This window comes from Vidua chalybeata, chromosome 8 (assembly GCF_026979565.1).
Source record: "Vidua chalybeata isolate OUT-0048 chromosome 8, bVidCha1 merged haplotype, whole genome shotgun sequence".
Taxonomy (NCBI): Eukaryota; Metazoa; Chordata; class Aves; order Passeriformes; family Viduidae; genus Vidua; species Vidua chalybeata.
This window is the reverse complement of record NC_071537.1, coordinates 3,481,003-3,502,783: the sequence shown is the minus strand read 5'-3', so window position 1 is coordinate 3,502,783 and position 21,781 is coordinate 3,481,003. Positions and strand designations below refer to the sequence as shown.

General features: G+C 41.3%; 1 protein-coding gene across 2 annotated transcripts in view; it reads left to right on the top strand.

Moving 5' to 3' along the window:
- ZRANB1 (zinc finger RANBP2-type containing 1) overlaps positions 1–21,781 on the top strand; it is a 44,168-nt gene that overhangs the window by 14,826 nt on the left and 7,561 nt on the right. For both annotated transcript variants that reach the window (XM_053948517.1, XM_053948518.1), the window contains exons 4-9: positions 9,298–9,485; positions 11,017–11,170; positions 13,523–13,594; positions 14,689–14,887; positions 19,122–19,242; positions 20,082–20,211. In XM_053948517.1, coding sequence (XP_053804492.1) covers positions 9,298–9,485; positions 11,017–11,170; positions 13,523–13,594; positions 14,689–14,887; positions 19,122–19,242; positions 20,082–20,211 — 864 coding nt within the window. The remainder of the gene's footprint in view (positions 1–9,297; positions 9,486–11,016; positions 11,171–13,522; positions 13,595–14,688; positions 14,888–19,121; positions 19,243–20,081; positions 20,212–21,781) is intronic.

Sequence of the window (21,781 nt, the reverse complement as noted above, 5' to 3'; positions counted from 1 at the left end):
TTTGGTTTTTCAAAAGTGATTTTTTTGACTATTCAAATATTACTTAAAATATTTCACACCTTCTGATTTAACCTGTGTGGGAAGGGTTGTATTTATATTTAAGAACATGGGTCTGCAAGTATTTGATGTTGCTTGTGACTATATAGTTGTACATAAAACCCAAAACCATGTTCCTGGAAGTTTTGTAATGCAATAATGATTTGGTCTGAAGGGATCTTGGTGAGAAAAGCAGAATGCAGGTGGAGTTGTGTGCTGATTGTTACTGCTGCCTGCTGAAAGCTTTCATGGATTTTTTTCTCTAACTTTAACACCTACTGTACTCCTGGGGGAGAGGGATGATGGGGGCAGAGGAACCAGCAAAGCTGTTAATTATCTCTCCTTCATCTCAGAATTTCATTTTGCATATTGCAGATACCATTTTTTCCCCAAAATACTCCTTGTAATAGGAATAACAATAGGAAGATTGATGGAGGTTGACTGGATTCTCTTGTGCTTGTCTCTGGTTGTTGTGTACTGTATCTGTGCTAGAAAAATACACCAGTTTAGCCAGTAATCATTAAAGCAATAAGCTAAATTTCTGCTTGTGATCTTAGTGGGACGTACTTAAACCAGTTTAACTGTCAATTGAATATTTTTGCCTCAAGCATCTGTTTTTACCATTGAAATCAAGTGGGTCACTGTTACTTAGTGAGTTCTGTTTGTTTGCCAGCTGGAACTCTTGGGAAGTTTTAGCTGAGCTGAACACTTGTCAGTCCTTAGCCAAGCAAAATTATAAAACAGGACAAGTTCATGTTAAATACCAAGTAAATTTGTGAACATTGATGGCCAAGAGTTTGTGTGTTACCCTGCTCCCTCTGACAGATGGTGCCTAACAAGGATTTGGGTGCTTCAGACTGAAACCTCTCAAGTTTAAGCTCAGTCAGTTATGGAGGGTCCATTTGCTTTGAATCCCTCTTTTGTTAAAAAGTTAACTTGTAAAGTAAACCCCGAAGTTAAAAATAAAGATTAAAGGAGTAGGAGGAATTCTTGGCAGAGTGGTTATTTTCTTTTCTCTTAGAAGATATTATCTGTCAGAAGGTACCAAGGAAAATGTCTCTTACTTTAGGACAGCTGTTTGGTTGAACTCCCTCTTCACATCTCAACTCCACTACAAAATTCTTTTTACTAGATCTTAAATTTAATGTCAAATTTCATTAAAAAACACATATTAGACCACTCTTTTCCACATCTGTTTTTTTTTTAGCTGAAACATGGAATGATGTGTATAAAGTAGATTTAAGAAGGTGTGTGTGTGTTTGTATTTTTGTGTGTGTTTGTATTTTTTTTGTTCTGTTGGAGGCATCCATTAATGCTTTTCCTACCTCGGTAAGTAAACATGTCATCAAGGCTTCTATTCCCTGCAAATCCAGGCTGGACAAAATGTGATGAGTGCAACTCCTGCCTTTCAGCATGAATAGTTCCCTTGATGGAGGGTATTCCTTCCAAATCAGAAGGATTAGTGGTATTCCCCCATTCAAACTCTGCCAGCAAATGTACTTGAATGTACTTGTTTTTTTTATTGACTTGTTTTTTTCAGAGTGATTGTATCTGTTGGGTGATTCTTTCTCAGAAAGATGAGATTTTAAACTGATTCATGTGGTTAAAATTTATTAAAATCCTAGCAGAAACTGGAGTAAGTGTGGCTTACTGGCTTCCTCCAAATCCCAGTTTGAATTACAAAGAGGAGTTACAAATGGTTTCTGCAATGACACCAATGTTTTCTACCATAGTGGCCTAGAACAAGATTAATGTCGAGTCCAAGGTGACTCATTTCTTAGGGGAGGGAACTGATGTATACTTAAATTAAACTTTTATTACCTTTTCTATAACTTATGGTACCTGTGGCAGAGACTGTCAGGCAGTCCTGGTGGCCTGTGGGACTTACAGAATAGCATGTGCAACAATCAGGAGTTACTGGGGGGTCTGGTGAAGCTGGTTTCAGCTGGCTGTGGGTTTAAGGAGTACAAATGGATGAGGATGGCTGTGCCTGTAAAACCTCTCTGGCATCCAGAGTTTGCTTGGGTGTTACCCTGGAGCTTCCCATCTCCTGGCACTTCAGGGCTGCATTTGACAGTGCTGCTGGCAGAGTGTGTTTGCTGCAGGGCACTGCTGGGGATTCTTGAGTTGTGAGTGCAACTCCTGAGCTTGAACTGCTAGATTAAAAGTAAACTGCATTTCTTCTCCTTTTCCTTTCTCCTCCACCTGTTTATCACCTGCTGCAAGAGTGTGTTCTTCTCTTGGTTCAGGTCAGTAAGGTGGGTGTTGCTGTCATGGGCCAGAGCTCCCTGTGGGGATGGTGCCTCCCAAATCAAGTAGGCACACATTCTTCTTAGCTCTGTGAAAGAAACCACTAAGAGTGTGTTTCTTAAACAAATCCAAAATATTTAGAGCAATCTGTGATGAATCTTGTTTTGCAGTACATCCTTAAAAGGACTGTAAGTTCATTCCTAGTATTCTTACATATGTCTGCTTAGTTTTTCCTTTGTCAACTGTTTTATCTCTCCTACAGGGTTTTTTTTTATGCCATTAGAGTTTTGAATTAGTGCCAGATATGTTACCCAGGCCTTCAGAAGCCCTGTGGGCAAGGAGAGTCTCCCTGGCCAGACGTTGGTATGGAGTTGGCTGGGCTGTGTCCCAGGCTGCCCTGCAGCTCCGGGAGACACGGAGCCACCTCCTGCTCTGTCCTGCAGAGCTCTGGCTCTTCTGAGTATTTATAAAGGCAGCCTGAAGGATCTGAACTGACATGGACAAGGTGCTTTCAGCTGGCACTGCCACCCAGAGTCGTCCCAGGTGCCCCTTTCTGTCCTCCTGGGTGTTTGAAAATGAAGCTGGATTAGGGGATGTTTTTGTGGGGGCTGTGGGGATTTTGTTTCCTTTTGCTGGTGTAGTAAGTTCAGACTGACTTCCTCATCACATCCAGGGTACAGCTGAACCTTGATGCTTCTGTTTGTGCCGTGCTAGGGAGTGGGAAGTGTGTGGGTGGGAACAGGCTGCTGGAGGCCAGGAGAGGCCATGCACCTCTCCTTGCAGCTGTCAGGCTGGGCTGGAGCTGTTTAGGGAAGTGCAGCATGGATTACTCACTGCCAGGTGATGCCCTGCCACGCTGGCCGTGCCTGGGCACTCAGACGGTGCCTGTGGGGATGGGTGGAGGGGGAAGAGTCCCTGGTGTGATTTGTACACACCAGCCTCCTTCCCTGTTCCCGTGGAACAGTGGGAAGCATGACTTGGCTGCTGTGCCAGGTAGCAGTGATGTAAGATCACAACTCTCACCTGGCTGGGAGAGCTCTGTGGATTGTCATTGTGCCTTGGACATCTGTCCTGTCGTAAATGCTTTACATTTGTGTGTGTATATCTTTGAGACTAAGGAGAACTCTGCCTGCAGAAAATGATAACTCCTTTTACTTTGGTCTCCTGACTACTTTTCTTAAACACTGTGATATTTTATGCTACAAATAATTGAATAAATGATCATGTTAAAACCAATTATTTCAATTTCCCTTAGAAGCCCTGATGGTTAACTTTAATTATTAACTTTAATGATTTTCCACTGTCTAGCCTCCCTTTGGGGTACAACCCTGCAAGTAACAAGGGGTGTGGATGCCTGTGACAGATTGGAGAGGGAGAAGGACATCTTTAAACAGTTGTTCTTACATCTGTGCTGCTTCGTCTTGTAATGATATATTCAAAACATACTACATGGATTGTATGTAGGGAGAAGAGCTGTTTGCATGGAACAAAGAATAACCAACAGTTATCCTCTCTTGCATTGGATGGCTTCAGGTCTAAGGTATATGCCTTCTTGGAAGTATTTACTTCTTTTTTTTTTTTTTAGCTGATGCAATTTGCTGAGCTTGAAGAATCAAAAAAAAACCTTAATATACAGAAGTTTGTCATTACCTGGAGAGTGGCCTGCTGTTGATTGTGTACTAATACTGACAAGGGAGGCCCTGGAAATCAAGAAAGAGAAGGGACAGAAGGGTGTGTAAAAGGCCCATAAAGGTTTTTCAGACAACCCCTCTTTTTTTATAAATTGTTGTGTCACATTTGCTTGCAAAGCAGTTTGTCCTTCAGGAGAAATTCTTCTCTGGCTGAAATTGTGAGTCACTTACTATCAGTAAAACTTCATTTATGGCCACCTGATGAGCCCCTGGTGAAGAGCTGGAGGAGCCTGAGGGCTGACTCAGCTCCAGAGAATGCCACAGGTCCTCAGCAGTCTGTATTAGAGGAGAACAGATTCTTAACAGGTGTCAGAATTAGGTTTTAGTGGGTCAGTTGATCAGCCTCTCTCTTGCTGGCACTTAAACCAATCTTAGGATTAGTCCTTAGATGAGTAAATGAGAGCATATCTATGACAGACCACTTGCAGTTGTATCTGTGGCAGAAGAGAAGCAGCACAGGGCTCTGTCTCTGATCTGCTTTATATTTCAGCAGGAGCTGTCTCCACTTCCGACTTCTAAAATGTCTGACTTGGTTGTTTGAGCAATTTGCCTTCTCTTGCCAAGCAGTTCAAGGCATTGTCCCTCACAGGAGGCACAATGACCTCCTTAAGATGAAGTGTTTCCTTTTGCAGTCTGCTCAGATGAAGAACACGGTTATTGGAGGCATTGCTGCCTCCTTGAATCCCAGAAATCCCTAATCCCAGGTGGTTCTTTGCTTAGTCACAGCTGCAGCAGTCTGCTGAAAGAATTTGCCTACTTCATTTGCAGCTTGTGCCAGCCAGTGCTCCACAACTATCAGAAAGATGCTGAAGTCAATAAAGGCTGTGCTGTAGTATTTTCCTTGGGAACTTTTCTATCTGGCTGTTCTGAAGCCACTGGAAAAGTGCACTAAGGGAAAGCAGGACTTGGTTTTCTAGTAATGCTTGTAAGCCTATCTTGCATATTTTCCAAGTTTATATAACTGCACTAAACCCTATAAATATTTACATGTTCTAAAGAGTAAACACAATAGCACCTTAAGCTGGAATAGTTTGGTTTAAGCAGCTAATTCTGGCTTATTTAATATGAGGATAATATTGACATCTAATAAAGAAGGAAGTTGTAAAAGCTGTAGGAGGATCAAGATGATAAGAGTTGTAATTGAGTGGTTAATATTTTTTAAAATTTAGTCTTCTGAAACACCCTTTTAAATTTCTATCATTTAATATATACTAAGATTGCAAATGTCTGATCTGTGCTGTTCATAACAGGCAGGCCTTTACTAGAAGAAGAAAGAAACCTTGGCTCCTGGTGCTGTGAAAGTCTTCCAATAAGAGGAAATGCCTGAATTGCAAAATGGGAGCACAGTTGAACCAGTAAATGCAGAATTCTGACTTGTAGTTGTATTTTCTCATGACTTGGGTGCAGCACTTGACAATCTGTCCTCTCCCTTAGGATGTCAGACTATAGTCAAAGATTTTACATTAGGCCAAGCAGAATTTTTTAGGGGGCACACAAAGACTGGTCTATTCAGGGGTAACAGCAAAGGGACATTTCTGGAGTCCACTTTAAAGGAAAGCTGTGGTTGTGTGGATCAGGAGCAGGCACTGAGTCACTGGGATGTGTTTGCATTTGTGCTGCTCTTGAAGCCAATCAGGGCTCTGCCTTCACAAGGGTTTGAGCTCCTGGAGGCTCCCAAGTGTTCTGGGAACAATCTTCAGGCAAATGCCACTCTTCCTTTTGACATTTCACCAGTGTGGGGAATGCAGTGGGTGTCAGTGGGGAATAATCCAACTGGCACAGGACACAATTCAGTCTGCTTGTGTAAGTAATGAGGCACTTCTGTGTTGTGAAATGCAAGGAATTATAACATCAGTAAATATTTCTGTAGTATTTCTCATAAACAGTGGGGGTTTAAAGCTCTGTTTAAATAGACTTAATGAATTGGAGGCTCTGGCTCATCCCACAGAAATCAGAGCCTTTGTAGGAATGTGCCTCCTGTTGGCAATACGAGCATATTCAGGTCTCATTTTAGTATGGTGATACTGAATTCCAGAATTGCAGGCATGGTGCATGTAGGCAAATTCATCTCATAGTTTTGGGGCAAGATTTGTGTTTTCTGGTTCATATTTCTGACAGTCTGCCTGTTAGTACTATATTTTGTGTCCACTGCTGCCTTGGATTGTATAGACTGGCACTGTAAGCAGGGTGGCACGTGGTGGGCTGTCAGGAATTTTCCCTGTTCTGAAGTAGCTACAGTGGATTAGATATTTGGTAGAACAGGTAAAGAGAAATGTTAACTTCTTGCTGTGGCTCAGAGGGGCCAAGGAGGCTTGTAATGCCCATGGAATAGCAGCCCTGCAGTATTGAGTTGGACTAGACAAACAAAAACTTCCTGATGCTTCCCCCTGCTATAAAGAATAATTTTTACCTGTTTTGATTAAAGAACACAGGATGACCAGATAGCATTCATGCACACAGTCACACTGCCATCTCTCCATAAGCTGTAGCTGTGCTGGTTTGTGTCATGCAGCACACCAACCCTATACCTAAAGTACTACTAAAAATACATTTCCTTGTTTAATTTTTTTTTTAAATGAGGCCTAGAAAGCATACTCAGTTTGCCTGGTTTGGATGTATTACTTGGTCTTTAGCTTAAACCTCATCAGCAAAGTTTAGAAATGCACTTTTTAACTGACAGCTTATATAACAATTTTAGTAATTCTAGGACATGGGGCTTGTGGGAATGTCAAGTATTGCAAGACGTGGGAATAAACTTCCAGAACTGGCAGTGCTGCACAGAGCACATGTCACTGATTTGGATCCTTATTGCAGCTTGTAGTAGTTAGTGCTTGAAAAAGGCATTTCCAAACCTCACATGACCACCTCAGCATCAGCCTTAGATCTCAGTTGTTGCTGAGGATTGATGAAGAGTGGGATGATAATAAGCAGCTGAGGGTGGGGGACTGGAAGAACAATTAAAATGATGAATTTCCCAGTAGTAGGCTGTAGTAAAATGTACTGCTTGACAGGCTGGCTGGCCGGAATGTGATTTGGGTCTGATCATCTGTCACCAAAAGATAATTTTAGGGATATTTGTTTGGACTTTGAAATCAGTTGTGGATATTTGGATTCTCAGAGTGGCCACCTACCAGTCTTGGGTGGTCTTTGGTGTGTTTGTCTTGGGGGACGTGGTGGAAGGTGCAGATGTGGTAACAGGAGTCTCCCCTGTGTCAGTAGGACTGGTTAAAATACAAAAAGGGTTGATGTGCCTTTTAGCCTTTAACAAGGTGCTTCTCCGAAATTAATGTAATAATAATAAAATATCATAAGATAGCAGAGAACTTGCTCTACTATCACATTTCTTCTTTCCTCTGATTTTTGGGTTTGCCAAAGCTCTGGTATAACTTGTTTTAAGAGGGCAGGTCATGGGAAATTTGATCAATTATCTGGATACACATACAAATCTACACACACACACAAAACATCAGTTTGGAGTATTTGGTTAGAATGATCATTGCAGCAGCCATGAGGAATTGTCTTATCAGTGGCAAAAATGTTGCTTGCATGGAAATAAAGTTCTACACTTGGCACTTCTGACTCCTACAGAGCAAGAACTAAAATTGGACAGACAGAACTCATCAGGGGAGAATACATGGGCAGGCACTGAATGAGACAGTAGTGCTGGAGAGGAACAGGAATGTCTTCCTTACAGGAGACAGACACAGGCAGCACAAACTACAAAATACTGTCTGTATGGTTTTCCTTCTGCCCTGGCCCGTTAGGACTTTGGAATGAGTGGGTAGACACTGTAGGACTAAAATTTGCAGTTGAATTGTTGTTTTGGAACTTCTCTGCTTCAGACCTCTGTTGAATAATCAAACTGTTATCTGTGGACACTTACACAGCACAGCTGATAACTTCGTAGAGAAATGTCTTGCACTGATAATCCATTTTCCCCCTGTGTTTCTTCTGAAAGCTTTATAATCTCAGCATTCAAAAATATAGTTTTTGGCTGAGCTAAGAATGCTTTTCTAAATCCCGGATTAACCAGCAAGCCAGTGGTTGGTGTGCTTCTCTGCTAGCAGCCATTTCAGTTTGTTGTGTTGGAGTTTGTTTAATTTTGGTAGGGGATTTTTACTCGTTTGGGCTGAGGGGGCGGGAAGTGTTGTGTTTTTTTCCTTTTTTAATTTAACTTCAAGTCCTGATTGGGAGTGATTGTCCTGATTGGGTTTGATGACCTTTCCTGTTCATCAGCTTTTATGTCTTGGTGAGCAAATGAAGTGAAGGATGGAGTTGGGTCTCAATCTCCAGCCTCCACTCAGCTGCTGGCTCTCAGGAGCTGGGAAGGAGGTTTAGCTGCAGAAAATAGGGACAGGGTTTTCTCATTTGTCATCTGTGCTCTTCTCTGCTTGAGCTGCTGCAACAGGGGCTGCTTCTCAGGAGTGAGATTCTATTTACTGCTCCAGTAAAGATGGCTTTAGGGACACTATTCTGTTTCCTCAGTTCAGCACTGCACTGTTCTCTTGTGGACCACGTACCTAAAATAGAATATATTTGAAGGAATTTCTGAATTTAGGAAGTGTTATGTTGGAACAGATCCTGTTAACAGCTCCACATCTTACTGGTGGTGTATTCTGATAATTGCAGCTAAGGAATACATTCAGCATGATTGGTCTTCATAGGAAGCATGGCACAGAAATCAAAGATTTCCAGGGACTCTAGAAGACATTGGGGTCATGCATTGTTCCTCTCATCTTGCTTTAGAAGATACACACAGTGTATTTAATTTCTCTTTAATTCATATTTAATAGAGTATCCTGAGTGAAACTCTCATGCTTCATTAGTAGCAGAGATGGTGAGCTGAAGAGAAAAATTTATGCTTCATACCATTTGTACTGTTTGGAAAAAATAAAACTTTTAGTCCAAAAACCTTTCAATAGATCCTGTTTCTATGATCTGATAATTTGTGATAAAATAATCAAACTAATCTCTGTACTGTGAAGAAATGACTTTCTCTCTGGTCAAATTAAATACTTGTGTGTATGTTACTGTTGGTGTTTCATCATGGGTCCACTTCTGAGCTGGCTTTTGGTCTCTTACACTTTCCAGCTAATGTGGGTAATAGAAATAGTCTGAGATATGAGGTAAGTGTAAATATTTTGTAGTCTTCTGCCTAAAATAATAAAATATTGGCAAGTTTCTTGCTATGCAGCTAGCTGATCATCGTCTGTTTGGCCTGTAACAGGACAGCTACAGGTGAGCTGTGAAATGAGGTGGCTTGTTCCACAATGCTCCCTCGCTGTCTAAAACGAGCCGTGTGTTGTTTCTCTGCCCTCAGGAGTTGTGGAAGGTGATTTGGCTGCTGTGGAAGCCTACAAGTCGTCTGGAGGGGACATTGCCCGGCAGCTGACGGCGGACGAGGTGCGGCTGCTGAACCGCCCGTCCGCCTTCGACGTGGGCTACACCCTTGTGCACCTGGCCATCCGCTTCCAGAGGCAGGACATGCTGGCCATCCTCCTCACTGAGGTGAGCTCCCCTGGCCCTTGCAGGCATGGAGCAGCACTCTAGGTAACTGCACCCCTGTGTGCAGCCAGTGGCATGCAGCTCTGATTTGTGGTGGTGATAGAATATACGTGAATCGCTGCCTTGTGCCTCGGATTTCTCCTCAAGAAGTGAGTTTGCTTTAAGAGACTCCCTTGTGATGACCCTGAACATGTTCAGTTTTCTCATTAATGAACAGTCTTGGCACACGTTGTGACTTTACTGGCAGTGGAAGTGAGCTATTGTGAGGCTTCCTGTGCTCTGGGTGAGGCAGAGGAAATGCTCTCAAAGCGAAACACTGACATCAATGACAGCGTAGTTAATTCTGAGTTTGTTAATGAGTAAATCTACCTGGGCTGGCTTTCCTGGCTTTTGTGGGAGCTTCTCTTGCAGAGAGAGGCAAATTTCTTGCTTTGCAAAATGGCTGCATTTTTTTCTATTCCTTGCCCATTTTATAGACTGGCTGGTTCTTCTGATTTGCTCTTCCACGTTCTATTGTGTCACCTCACTTCTGGTGACCTCTGCTGTTCTCCATCTTCTCCCTGTAAATAATTCTGTTACCTTTTTTTTTTTTGTCTGTTTTCTTCAACTCAGACTTTTGATTGCTCACCTGATCAGGGCCAGATTTTTACTCTGCCTCCTTCCCTGATGCTTAGTGTAATTCTGAAAGCTGCTGTTTGCCTACAAAGCACATAAAGATGATGGAATGCTTAGTGTTGAATAATTAAAAAGAGTAGATGAAGCAAGACAAATGTAGCTAAAGCCTTGAATATATATATTTATATACAACTAATATCGGTAGCTTTGTGCTGCTTACATAACTCTGTGGATGGAGTTGCATGTTTTAAAACAAGTTAATTTACTGAAATACTGTCTTAGGAATTTTTGTGTTTGGTTTTGTTTCAGTGCCTAGGAATACTGACTCATCTTGTCATTTCTGGGAGTGCTTAGTAGTGTTTGAGCCCCAGTGATAATTTCCTTTTCTAGGATATGAATGAGTGAAAATGTGGGTCTTAAAGGTGTTTTTTTAATATGCATCTGGTGTCATCCCTGTGCCACTTGTCCTTCATCATTTAATGGGTTTTTGACTAGAACTGGAGAAATTTAACTATCTTAGCTTCATAATTTTTGGGAAGATTGTAGGAAACAATCTGGTAATAAAATTAAAAGTGGTAATAAAATTTTGTTGAATCTAGACTTGACTCATGCATGAGATTTGAGATTGCTGTTATTATGAGCTCTTACCTGTTTTTTTCCTCTTTTTCAGCTGGAAGTGGTCACCTGTTAATTCACTTCTTCAATTTAAAGATGTTTTTTAACCAGATCTATGTTATCAGTTCCATGACAAATGAGACATTTCATTAAGAGTCACTAAACTTTAGATCTTTCAAGGTGCCAGTGTTTACAGTTCTCTTGCATTCCTTGCTAACCAAATACTCTCTGCTGGTGGTCATCCCTCCCAAACCTTTATGCTGAATGGGATAATCCTGAGTGCAGTAACTGTGTTGTTTTACAGGTATCCCAACATGCAGCCAAGTGCATTCCTGCCATGGTGTGTCCAGAGGTCACGGAGCAAATCCGCCGTGAAATTGCTGCATCTCTCCATCAGCGCAAGGGAGACTTTGCTTGCTATTTTCTGACTGACCTTGTGACGTTTACGTTGCCTGCAGGTAGCTACAAAACCCTTCTTCCTCCTGGAAGATGTTATTGCTTGGCCACCAGTTGAAAAGGATGTATTTTGACTTTCTGGTGGTGATGTGTGTGTAGGTTTTATTCATTAAGAGCCTTGTTAATTAATTTATTAAGAGTTTTATTTATTAAGACCTATTTTATTAGGTCACATTTAGTAGTTTAATTTGATTACTCAATATTTGCACACTTCAATCCATACATTGTTCCTGTGAACTGAGCATCTGTTGTCCTACTTAGACATGAAGAAATGGAAGAGAAGTGGTGTGTTCTAAGAAAAGGCTGAATTTAAAGTGAAGATGGGAGCCCAGACATTTCTGGTCCATGATGTGACTTTTCACATGGCTATTTTAGCTTTCAGTCCTTTCTGTTGAGGCCCAGAGCTGTTCTTTTTACCTAGTTGTAGCAGTAGCACTTTTTGAATATTCTGACATCAAGAGAATGTTTACCTATTAACAAGGAGCTATTAGAAGACTTTTAATTTTCAAAAGCTCTTTCCTTTTATAGAAATGCTACCACTAGTCAGAAAACATGCAGCTGCAAACTGTGCCAATCAGCAGATCTGCTTGTCTTTTTTATAAAACATTGCAAGAATTCTATTTGGAACCCCTTTGGTGGAGTGTTACCTCATCTCTTCAAAATTGTGGATAATATTTACCACTTGTGCACCTGACTGAGGTGCTGTATTCAGTTGTATTCTGTGTGAGAGGCACGTGGGGTGGGTGTATGGGAGACTAAAATTTCATTGCTTTTTAGGGGAGAGGGGGGAAAGGGGCAACAAGGATTTCATAACATGTGAGAAATGTTCTCTCCAGAGCTTAAGAATTTATTTAGTATTTTCAAGAGAGACCTCTTAAAGTACTCTGCAGCTTTTTGATTTGTATAATAGCCATTTAGTAATTAAAAAATAAAGCTGTTCAAAAGCTTTTGTGCATCAAGACTTTCCACTTTGCTCACACTTTGCCAACTGCACATCTTCTGCAGTTTGGCTCCAGAGAGCATTTCCAAGGACAGAAGTATAAATCACACAATCCTGGTCAGATGTTACCTGAACAATGTATTTTAGGAACTAGTTTCCACTCCACCTTTCAAATAAACATATTGGAGCCTCCTGAAAAGCCAATGCTTGGATGTTTGAGAGCAAAGCTTTTACATTGATTGCAGGTCACTGCAAGCAGTTTTAGCTTAAAAAGCCCCAATCAATCATACAAAAAAAAAAAAAAAGACCACCCCACATCACCCTGCCTGCACCAGGCATTAATGTGCTTCAGTAGCAACTCATGTGCCTAAATGTGGACTTAAAAGCCCTGGGGTATTGGACATCTGAGCAGGACTGGCAGCTACCACACTGCAATTAAGAGAGATCTTTGTGTCCTTGAAATACCACTTAGGCCCCAGTCCTTATCCCCTAAAGTGCCTGAAGGGGTGCTGGATGCTCCTGTTCCTATTTTATTTACTGCCTTAACTTTCACGTGTTTAAGTTTCATAATTGTGCTGAAACCAGCAAAGTTTCTCTGGTTGCTGCTCTGCCTGGCAACCCTTTACTGCTTATCCTCTGTTGGAATGCAGGCCAGGAGCAAATATTTACTGTGTGGCACATGCTGAGTTTTAGAATGTGTGACAGTGTTTGTTGTTTTAAATGATAAGCAGCCACAAAAGAGTTCTGTCCATTATACAGTTTTCCACCTTTTTTTTTTTTTTTTTTCTCCTTCTCTTTTATGAGGTAATTGCAAATTCTGTGTGTAATGCTCTTGGAGCAGTTGTCAGTACTGGCATTTTCCATGGCATAGCTCAATAGTTTTCCCATTTCTTGTTTTTTAACTTGCTGCAAACCATTGGGGTTCTCAGAACTATTTCTCTCTCAAGCCTGAAAGAGATCACAAAGGAAGGGCATGTTCTGGAGAAAAACACATCCCTTGGCAAGCTGTACCAGTCCATTGGGATAGACTGCAGAGGAGAAGCCATTCCAGATGGGTGGAAAACCATTGCTTAGGATTGAAGCTGTGCTAAAATACAATAGGGTTGAAAGTAAAAATACTCTTTTTTTATATTTCTCACCTCAAAGTGGTTGTTCTCCACTTTCTCCTTCAGAGAAATCCAGTCTTGCCCTATCCATGCTGTGATGATCCTTTCTGCATCAAAGGTGTGACAGTGAGGCTGAGATGCAAACCTGCCTCAGCAGCTCTGCAAAACCTTGGGTCACATATGACAGCAGCTTTCCAGAGGAGGTGTTAGGGCAAAAGCTGTTCTGTGAGTTCTCCTGAGCAGCAGCTGCTGATGTCTCTTTTACAGTAACATTCAGTGACTCTTGTATTTGCTTTCTGTTTTTCCAGATATTGAAGATCTACCGCCCACAGTCCAGGAAAAATTATTTGATGAAGTACTTGACAGAGATGTTCAGAAAGGTAAATGCACTGAGAACAGCTGGGATCACTCCAGGCTTTTCATTAGAGAATGTGCCTCTTACTGAAAATAAACTACATGTGTCTGTAGATACGTGGCTCTGTCCCTGAACATGGTTTAAATAGAGATTGGATGCTTTCAACTGGCTCTGCACCCTGGAATTCATAAAGTCACAGAATGGGCTGGAAGGGACCTTGAAGACTTTCTCTAGACCAGGTTGCTCCAAACCAGCAACTTGCAGAATGGGGCAGCCACAGCTTCTCTGGGCAGCCAGTGCCAGGGCTCACCACTCTCACAGGGAACAATTTCTTCCCAACATCCCATCTAACCCTGCTCTGTGGCAGTGGGATGCCATCACTCTTGTCCTGTCACTTCATGCCCATGTAAAATTATTTTAATTTTAACATTTCCAGTCTATTTATGAGGCAGAGGGAGAATGGAGTCTGTAGAAATCATGTTTGTAGAGCTTTTAAAAATCTTTAAAAGTCAGTTTTGAGTCACAAGCTTTTTAAGGAAAACTGGAAAAAATCATTTCAGTAACAATCCCCAAACAAATGATGCAGGTGCTGTGGTTTGGTTTTGGTTTATTTTATTGATAGTAGAAGAAATTTCTTCAGCCAGTGTAGTTGTCCTGTTCATGTTGATGCCCTGTGAAGGCTGCCCTAGAGCAGAGGGTGGACAGAGCTAAAGAATAAAGCAGGGATTTATTAAAAGGCCTCAATGGATCCACCTGGGGCAGCACAAAAGTCCAGGCAGGGCTACACCCAAGATGAACCAAAATGGTCCCAAAATGCACAACCAGTCACAGCATCTCCAGAAATTTTGTAAGTTCTGCTCCATTTGCATATTGGAGTTCATTGTCCAATTCCAGCTTTAGCCCATGCAGTCCTTCTTGTTTTTCTCTCTTCAGCCCACGTTGTTTGTGCTCTTGGGCCTGAAGAGCATAAACATATTTGTCCTTGGTCCCCTTGGTACGAAGGAAAGCAGAGTTTTATTCATGCAAAGGGGTAGATCATTGAGACTATGCCATTATTGTGCTGTCTGAATTCTCTGAGATAAATAAGAGCTTGTTTAAGAGCTGGCTGTGCCGTTGCAGAGCTGGAAGAGGAGTCTCCCATCATTAACTGGTCCCTGGAGCTGGGGACACGCCTGGACAGCAGGCTGTACGCACTTTGGAACCGCACAGCCGGGGACTGCCTGCTCGACTCCGTGCTCCAGGCCACCTGGGGCATCTACGACAAGGACTCCGTGCTGCGCAAGGCTCTGCACGACAGTTTACACGACTGCTCCCACTGGTGAGTTAGGGCAGCTTCTTCATGTGCTGGAGCAGCAAAACCCCACAGCCACCCCTCCCCAGTTCCCTGGTGTCTTGGTTTGAAAAGCCGGGTGTCTGCTGAGGAAGGGAGGAGCCTCCTCTGAAACGGAAAATGTAAACCCCCTGCCAACGAATTGTTATAATTTTGAAATTAAGGGGCTCTCAGGCAAAGATATGGGAATAGGAATAACAGTTCTTTAGTAGGTAAATTAAACATACAAATTTAATAGTACAAAAAAAAAAAAAAAAAAAAACAACACTGCCAGAGTCAGAACACAACCTGACACTCTGTGGGTCAGGGTGGTGGCAGCAGTGCCACTCCATGGTGGCTCAGCCCTCCTGCAGTGCCAGCTGTGTTTCGGCTGGAGCAGGATCCTGGACAAGGCTGGAGTTTTCCTCTGAAGCTCCAGGGCTGCTGGAGATGGGCCTGGGCTTCCTCTGGGAATGCAGTGGGGCAGAAAGCTGCTCCTCTGGGAATGCAGTGGGGCAGAAAGCTGCTCCTCTGGGAATGCAGTGGGGCAGAAAGCTGCTCCTCTGGGAATGCAGTGGGGCAGAAAGCTGCTTCTCTGGGAATGCAGTGGGCAAAGGCTGCTGTGGTGTCCCAGGATCTCAGATTGTATCCAGGTAGGAATGCTTGACTCCTCCCCTGGGCACAGCATCTCCCCATGGGATGATGGAATTTTCTCAGCCATGCAGGGACACTCAATGGCCCAGGAACAGAAGATAATTAATAATTAATGGCCCATGAACAGAAGAGATCTCCTGGAGGGATGATTGGTTGTAGGAGAGATAAAGAAAAAACTGCCCAGTGAACAGCAGAGAACTGCCCCAACTCTGACAGATGATAGTAGAATACACACACCCTGCCACATCTTGCATTGCAACCTAAGACACCTGTGGTGGATTGTACTCCTCAAAGTTGTTCAGTCACTGTGGTCCCAGCTGGGGTCTTTATCTCATGTTTTAAATAGGAGCACTGGAAACTTGGATGCTGTTGACTTGGGGATGGTTTGTGATGCTCAGCAAATGGCATTGCAAACACTAAAACGCTTTATACTTGTCAAGCATGCACTAACCACAGTTACTGGAGCTGGAATTTGTGTCCTTGTAATGTAAATCATGCACATGCCATGCCTTGCTGCTTGGTGGGAGCTGTGCAGAGATTGTTAGTAGAAGATAGCCTTTTATTCTTTATAAACTTTTCAGTATTTTCATTCCATCTGCTTAGTTATGGCTTTACTCAGGATTGCTCTTTTTATCCCTGTTCTGTCTGCTAAAATAATGGCAGTAAAGCAGAGAGTGTTGACATTTAACTGGTTCTGTCATTTGGCCATAAAATTGATTTATCATTCTGTAAAACAACTGTTGTTGCTTTCCACCGACAGCCTTCTTTAGTCGGATACTGTGGTTTCCTTCTGCTAGAGGGACAATCTTAGTTGGACCTCCAGTGGTGTCCAACAGCTCTCCAGGATGTCCTGGACTAAGGGATGAGCTGATAAAGACTGATAATCCAAGTCACAGGTGATCATTTCTTTGATGTTCTTGTAGTCAAGGACAGGATAAACATTGTCAGCACATACTGCAGAAAGAGCCTGTCCTCTTGCTGTACAGGAGATCAACAACAACAGTTAATTTAGGGGTACCTGTAAGTAAATTCTGTGCTGTTGGGGGAGAGCTCCCCAAATTATCATGCAGAGCTGGATTCCAGGAAGTGGAGCTTCAGTAGCAGTTCTCCTAGGAACCAGTGTCTGAGAGGATCTGTCACTGCTTTGGAGTTGTTCAGATGGAGTGTGCATCTCAACCATGCAGCAATGTCCCTGGCATCACAGGCAGCTCCCATGAGGCCAGAACAGAAATTTAGGATAGATCAGGTTTTGTTCTTTATGGTAACAAAACTAAACATGGTGTCCAAAAACAAGCTGCAAACTACTGAGCTTTGCACCAAATCTCCCAAAATGTTGGTGTTCATTGAGGCTGACTTACTGCTGTATCTTAACATAACTCTCACTTAGAGGCTACTCAATCTTAAGCTTTTTAGTTTATGTCTAGACAGAATTTTCATTTTACTCTGAATTTGTGTAATCTTTATACTTATTAGAAGCATAATTTTTAACTGATTGATGTGTTCCTTCAAGGGAACAAGTCTTCAAGGAACAAGTCATGTTCCTTGTTAGGAAAAAGTCTTTAGACTTAAGTCTTGTAGCCAGATTTTGTTGTAAATTGGTCATTCTGTACATCCTATAGGTGCTGTATAGATTCCATTTGAGAAGATACATTTAATTTTGTGGGCTAGGATGTGGCTGATAGGAAATGATGTTGTCACTGGAACAGGCTCTTACCTGCTTAAACTTTTATCTAGTGGAATTATTCTTCAAAGCCTCCACAAAGACACTTAAAAATTATTATTTTTATAGTCAGACAGAAAACACTCATGTAACTCATTTGACCTTGTTTTGTTATGTTTGTTTAGATGCTGAACAAAGAAAAATCTATTTGCCAGAGACAGTCTTGTGTCTGGTACTCAGAAAAAGCTCCATAGAGAAGTTCCCAGAGGCTCTGGCCTGTGGAGTCTTTTCCACTCACCTTTCAATAACTCCACCTTTTTAGTTTACACAAATGTGTGTTCTGAAGTGGCCCTTTTTGTATTCCACCATTAGCTTTTGCTAGAGAATAGGCACATGCCCTAAGTTGACTTTCAGAATTTTATTCTTTAATGGATGCATTCAGTTCTCTTGTGTTAACCTGAAACCTTTACTTTAAATGAGATCAAAATCTTGTCTATGGCTGACTAACTCAGGGAAGAAACTTCTTTAGGAGAACACTTTCACAATTCAGCTTTTAGGGAGTAGTTTGATGTTTTCCTTTTTTTTTCTTTTTTCCCTTGGATTTTCTGGGCTTTCTCTCTCATTCTGGTGGTGTGGGAGTTTTTGTTGTTGTTTTGCTTTGTTATTTCTTCTCTTTCCCCCAGAATCTGAATAAATTTCTTTCAGAAAACCTGGGAATGAATTTATTTAGCACTAAGTGCTGTTAGAAATTTATGAGAGAAAACAGGCAAAATATTTATGAGGTTCAAAGGCAGAAATTTGTTTGGATAAAAAACGAATATAGATCCAGAAGATTCCCTGTAGATATAACTGTCAATTAGCTCAGACCTATCCAAATATCTTAATCATAGGAATTTTAAGCCATGCAAAGGTTTTAGCTGGAGTCAGGAAAACCAGCCTGGTTGGTGGCTGCTGTCCTACACACCAAGATTTTAGGGTGATTACAGCTTCACTGAAAGCACAGGAAAGATCTTATCCACACACACTCACTGCCTGCTAATATTCTCAGATTTTAATTAAATGAGTTCATTTCAGTGACATTTTTAATAAGCTGAAACTTCAGAATGGTTTCTTTGTCTTCACAGTAAAGGCCATTGTTTAAAAGTTGGCTTAGCACTGTTCCCTAAATCCTGGTTCCTAATATGAATTGTGGCTTTTCCATAGTGGTGATTGGACAGAGTTAAAAATTTAAAAAAGCAAACACCTGCCTTTTAGTGTGTCATTTTTCTTGGTAAATGGTTAAATAAAATATCATGACTAAACTAAATCCCACTTTGCATATTTGATTCTTATCCACACTGCTTTACAACTCCATATAATGTGGAATTACCACCCCTTTGCTCTGAAATCTGGTATAAAACAGATTCTGCCTCTTAACTATGGGCTGTTGGAAATGGATATGCAAGTACTTTGAGGTTAATTGACTCAGGATGTGGTTAGAAATAGAAAATACCTTTTTTTGTGTGTATGTGAAAAGAATGAGCAACTCCTCCTGTATGAAATGGAATGTCTTACTTATGTTCCCTGTATATCAACACTTAAATAAACCTAAATAAGACTTAAAAAAAACTGCAAACCCTATTGCAAGAAGTATTAAAATAGGCAGGAGCCTGGTAGGAGCTTGGATCATGCTTGCTGTAGGCATTGCCTTTTTTTTTTTTTTTTTTTTTTTTTTTTTTTTTTTTTTTTTAAGTGGTTCTTAAATAAAGATTAATAAATGGAGTCTTCTGAAGATAAAAAACAAAACAAAATCCAATTTTCCTGCAACTTCTCTCTTTCTTCCTCCTTCTTGGGAGTTACAAGGGTTAAATACTGCTGTCAGGATTATGGTGGTTGAGTAAATATTTTTGCCTTTACCACTTTTTTTCTCTCTCTCTGTTAACATTTTAGGTTCTACACACGCTGGAAAGAGTGGGAATCGTGGTATTCCCAAAGCTTTGGTTTACATTTCTCCTTGCGAGAGGAGCAGTGGCAGGAAGATTGGGCATTCATTCTCTCTCTTGCAAGCCAGGTAAGAAAACTCCTTTGTCACAGGGCTTTTGGAAAAGATATTTTAATATCTAGAAAGAAGTTTCAGGACTAGAAGAGTTTTTTGGGAATAAGAATATTTCTGTATGAAGGAAGAACATTCCTCTTAAGCCAATGATCTTAAAATCTTACTGGGTAAACTCTTCTGCCAGTGCAGAAAAGGTTCATTTGAATTTATAATTTTTGAGCTCCCTATTAAGCAGTGCAACACAAAAAAAGAATTGTGGTATTAGAGTGAAGTCTGTAGAACAGACTCATAGACAATCAATCATATGTTTAATATCCAGCTCCTGCAGCACTTTAACCTCCCCAAACCACCTCCAAATCTGTCAGTTACACTGCTCAAACTCCAGCAAGCTGAGATTTTATAACTCCCCTCCAAAATGAGATTTACATTCCTATAAGCTTCCAGCTATGGGAGTATTTTTAGCTCTTCTTTTAAAGTATAAACATGATTTTGGTGCTATTTTTTTGAGATTTGTTTTGTATGTGCCCTTTTCCTATCAAAAGGTATTTGCCTTAAAGTGCCCTCAGATGAAGGAATTATTTTTAGACCTAACATTATGCAGAGTTTCACTTTTAAGTGGGGAATGAAATCCATTACATTGAATCTGGGCAATAGGACAGAATTATTACTGACAGCTGACAAGCTGAAATGTTTATCCTTATTTCCAGTATTTTTCCAGTCTTTTGTTTTTCCTGTCAAAGCTTTATCACTCTTAAAAGCATTTTCTCTCCCAATTTGAAAACTGTTTTTCAAATTTCAAAGTAGAGGATTGTATGTTCTGTTTCGAGTGATGTCTTTCTTTGTGTTTGGTTCAGCCTGGAGCGAGTTTGGAGCAGACACACATTTTTGTACTTGCACATATTCTTAGAAGACCAATTATAGTTTATGGAGTAAAATATTACAAGAGTTTTCGGGGAGAAACATTAGGATATACCCGCTTCCAAGGTAAGCCTTTCATTTTTTAAATTCACAAGGTTGCGCTGTAAATCAGTAGTGACATGAAATGACTGTATGAAAAAGGATGGAATGCTATTGTAGGTAAATTTTCATTTGCTATTCAAAAGAACAAAATAATGCTCTCCAAACTTGCAGTTTTTCATTTTATAGTGGGCATGGTGCCTGTAAAAGTGAATTCCATGATACTTTAAATGGGAGTTTTTAAAATTTATTTGTGTTTCAGTGATTCACACTTTACAGCAAGTGTGGTGTGAATACTGACTTATTTCTCATTAGTTCTGTAATTTTGCATAGTTTGATCAGGTTCTTTCTGACTTTTTCTCCTTATCTTCAGGACAGCCTGACTGTCCTTAAGATGAATATGAAGATGACTCAGTCCAGTTTTGCTTAGACTTAACATCTGTAGATTTTTAAAGATGCATTTTCTGCTTTGCAAGCCAAATTTGTGTTTGGGCAACTTTCCCCTCTGTGACATGCTAATACTTTATTATTCAAATAATAAAACATGAGAGGGGATTGGGAGCATCTGCCCAAACTGAGCTGTAAACAGAACCCATGGGGAAGGACCTGTGTGTGTTCCAGGGGGTTGGGACATTTGTTTTGCCCACAGTTCATATTCCTGGCTTCAAGTACATCTGCTTGATGATGACCCACTCTTTATTTATAGCTTAGCTGAGGACTTCCCAAAACATCTCTCTGATTTTAAATAAAAAAATATGGGCACTTTGGAAGGAGGCAAGGTCATGATTTATAGAAAACCCTAAGCTGTGCAGTGATGTTACTTTATAACTATTTAAAGTCTTGGCTTCTAAGTTTGGGGCAGTAACAAAACTTCATGTAGGGAAATTAATTACTTTTGTGAAGAGTCCAAAACTTTAGTAGTCATTGTAGTTAGATGTTAACTTTTCTTTTGATGATGAAAGGCTGGGAAGGAACAGTTACTTGTGTCACTTAAATCTGACACTTCATAAGTAAAAGCTTTGTGTTGCTTTTAACTCCAAGGCTTAGTGGTTTGCAAATAGTTTTATTTCCTAGATTGGGCATCGAGGCAGACAAGTGTTACATGGCCTAAATGTGCTGACATTTTCTTGCTCTGTGAACCAGAAGGAAACTGGGTGCCTGGAACACCCTTTTACTGCACACAGGTTTCCAGGAATTCAAGCAGCCAAATAGTTATGACTTGACATTTGCTCGCCACAAGCCACATCCATCCATACATGGAAACAGCCCTGGGAACAGGTGAACTTGGAGTCCTGTGTCCCAGTACCTGGAATTGCTCCTCTCCCTGCCCAGCCACATTTTTGTGGTTAATGTGTGCTCATCAAATGCCACTGGCACAGCTGAAACCCAGCAGAATGGACTGGGAATGGGGTGGGCTGCCAGGAGGAGGCTCCTGCTCTGGGCCTGTGTGTGGGCTGTGCTCAGCACCTGGAGCTTTGGGGAGTGCTGGGGTGTCCCTGCCTCTGTTTAACATCACATCAACCAGAAAAGTCCCTGGAAGTGTCTAAAGCCAGGTTGGACAGGGCTTGGAACCACCTGGGAAGGTGGAAGATTGGGC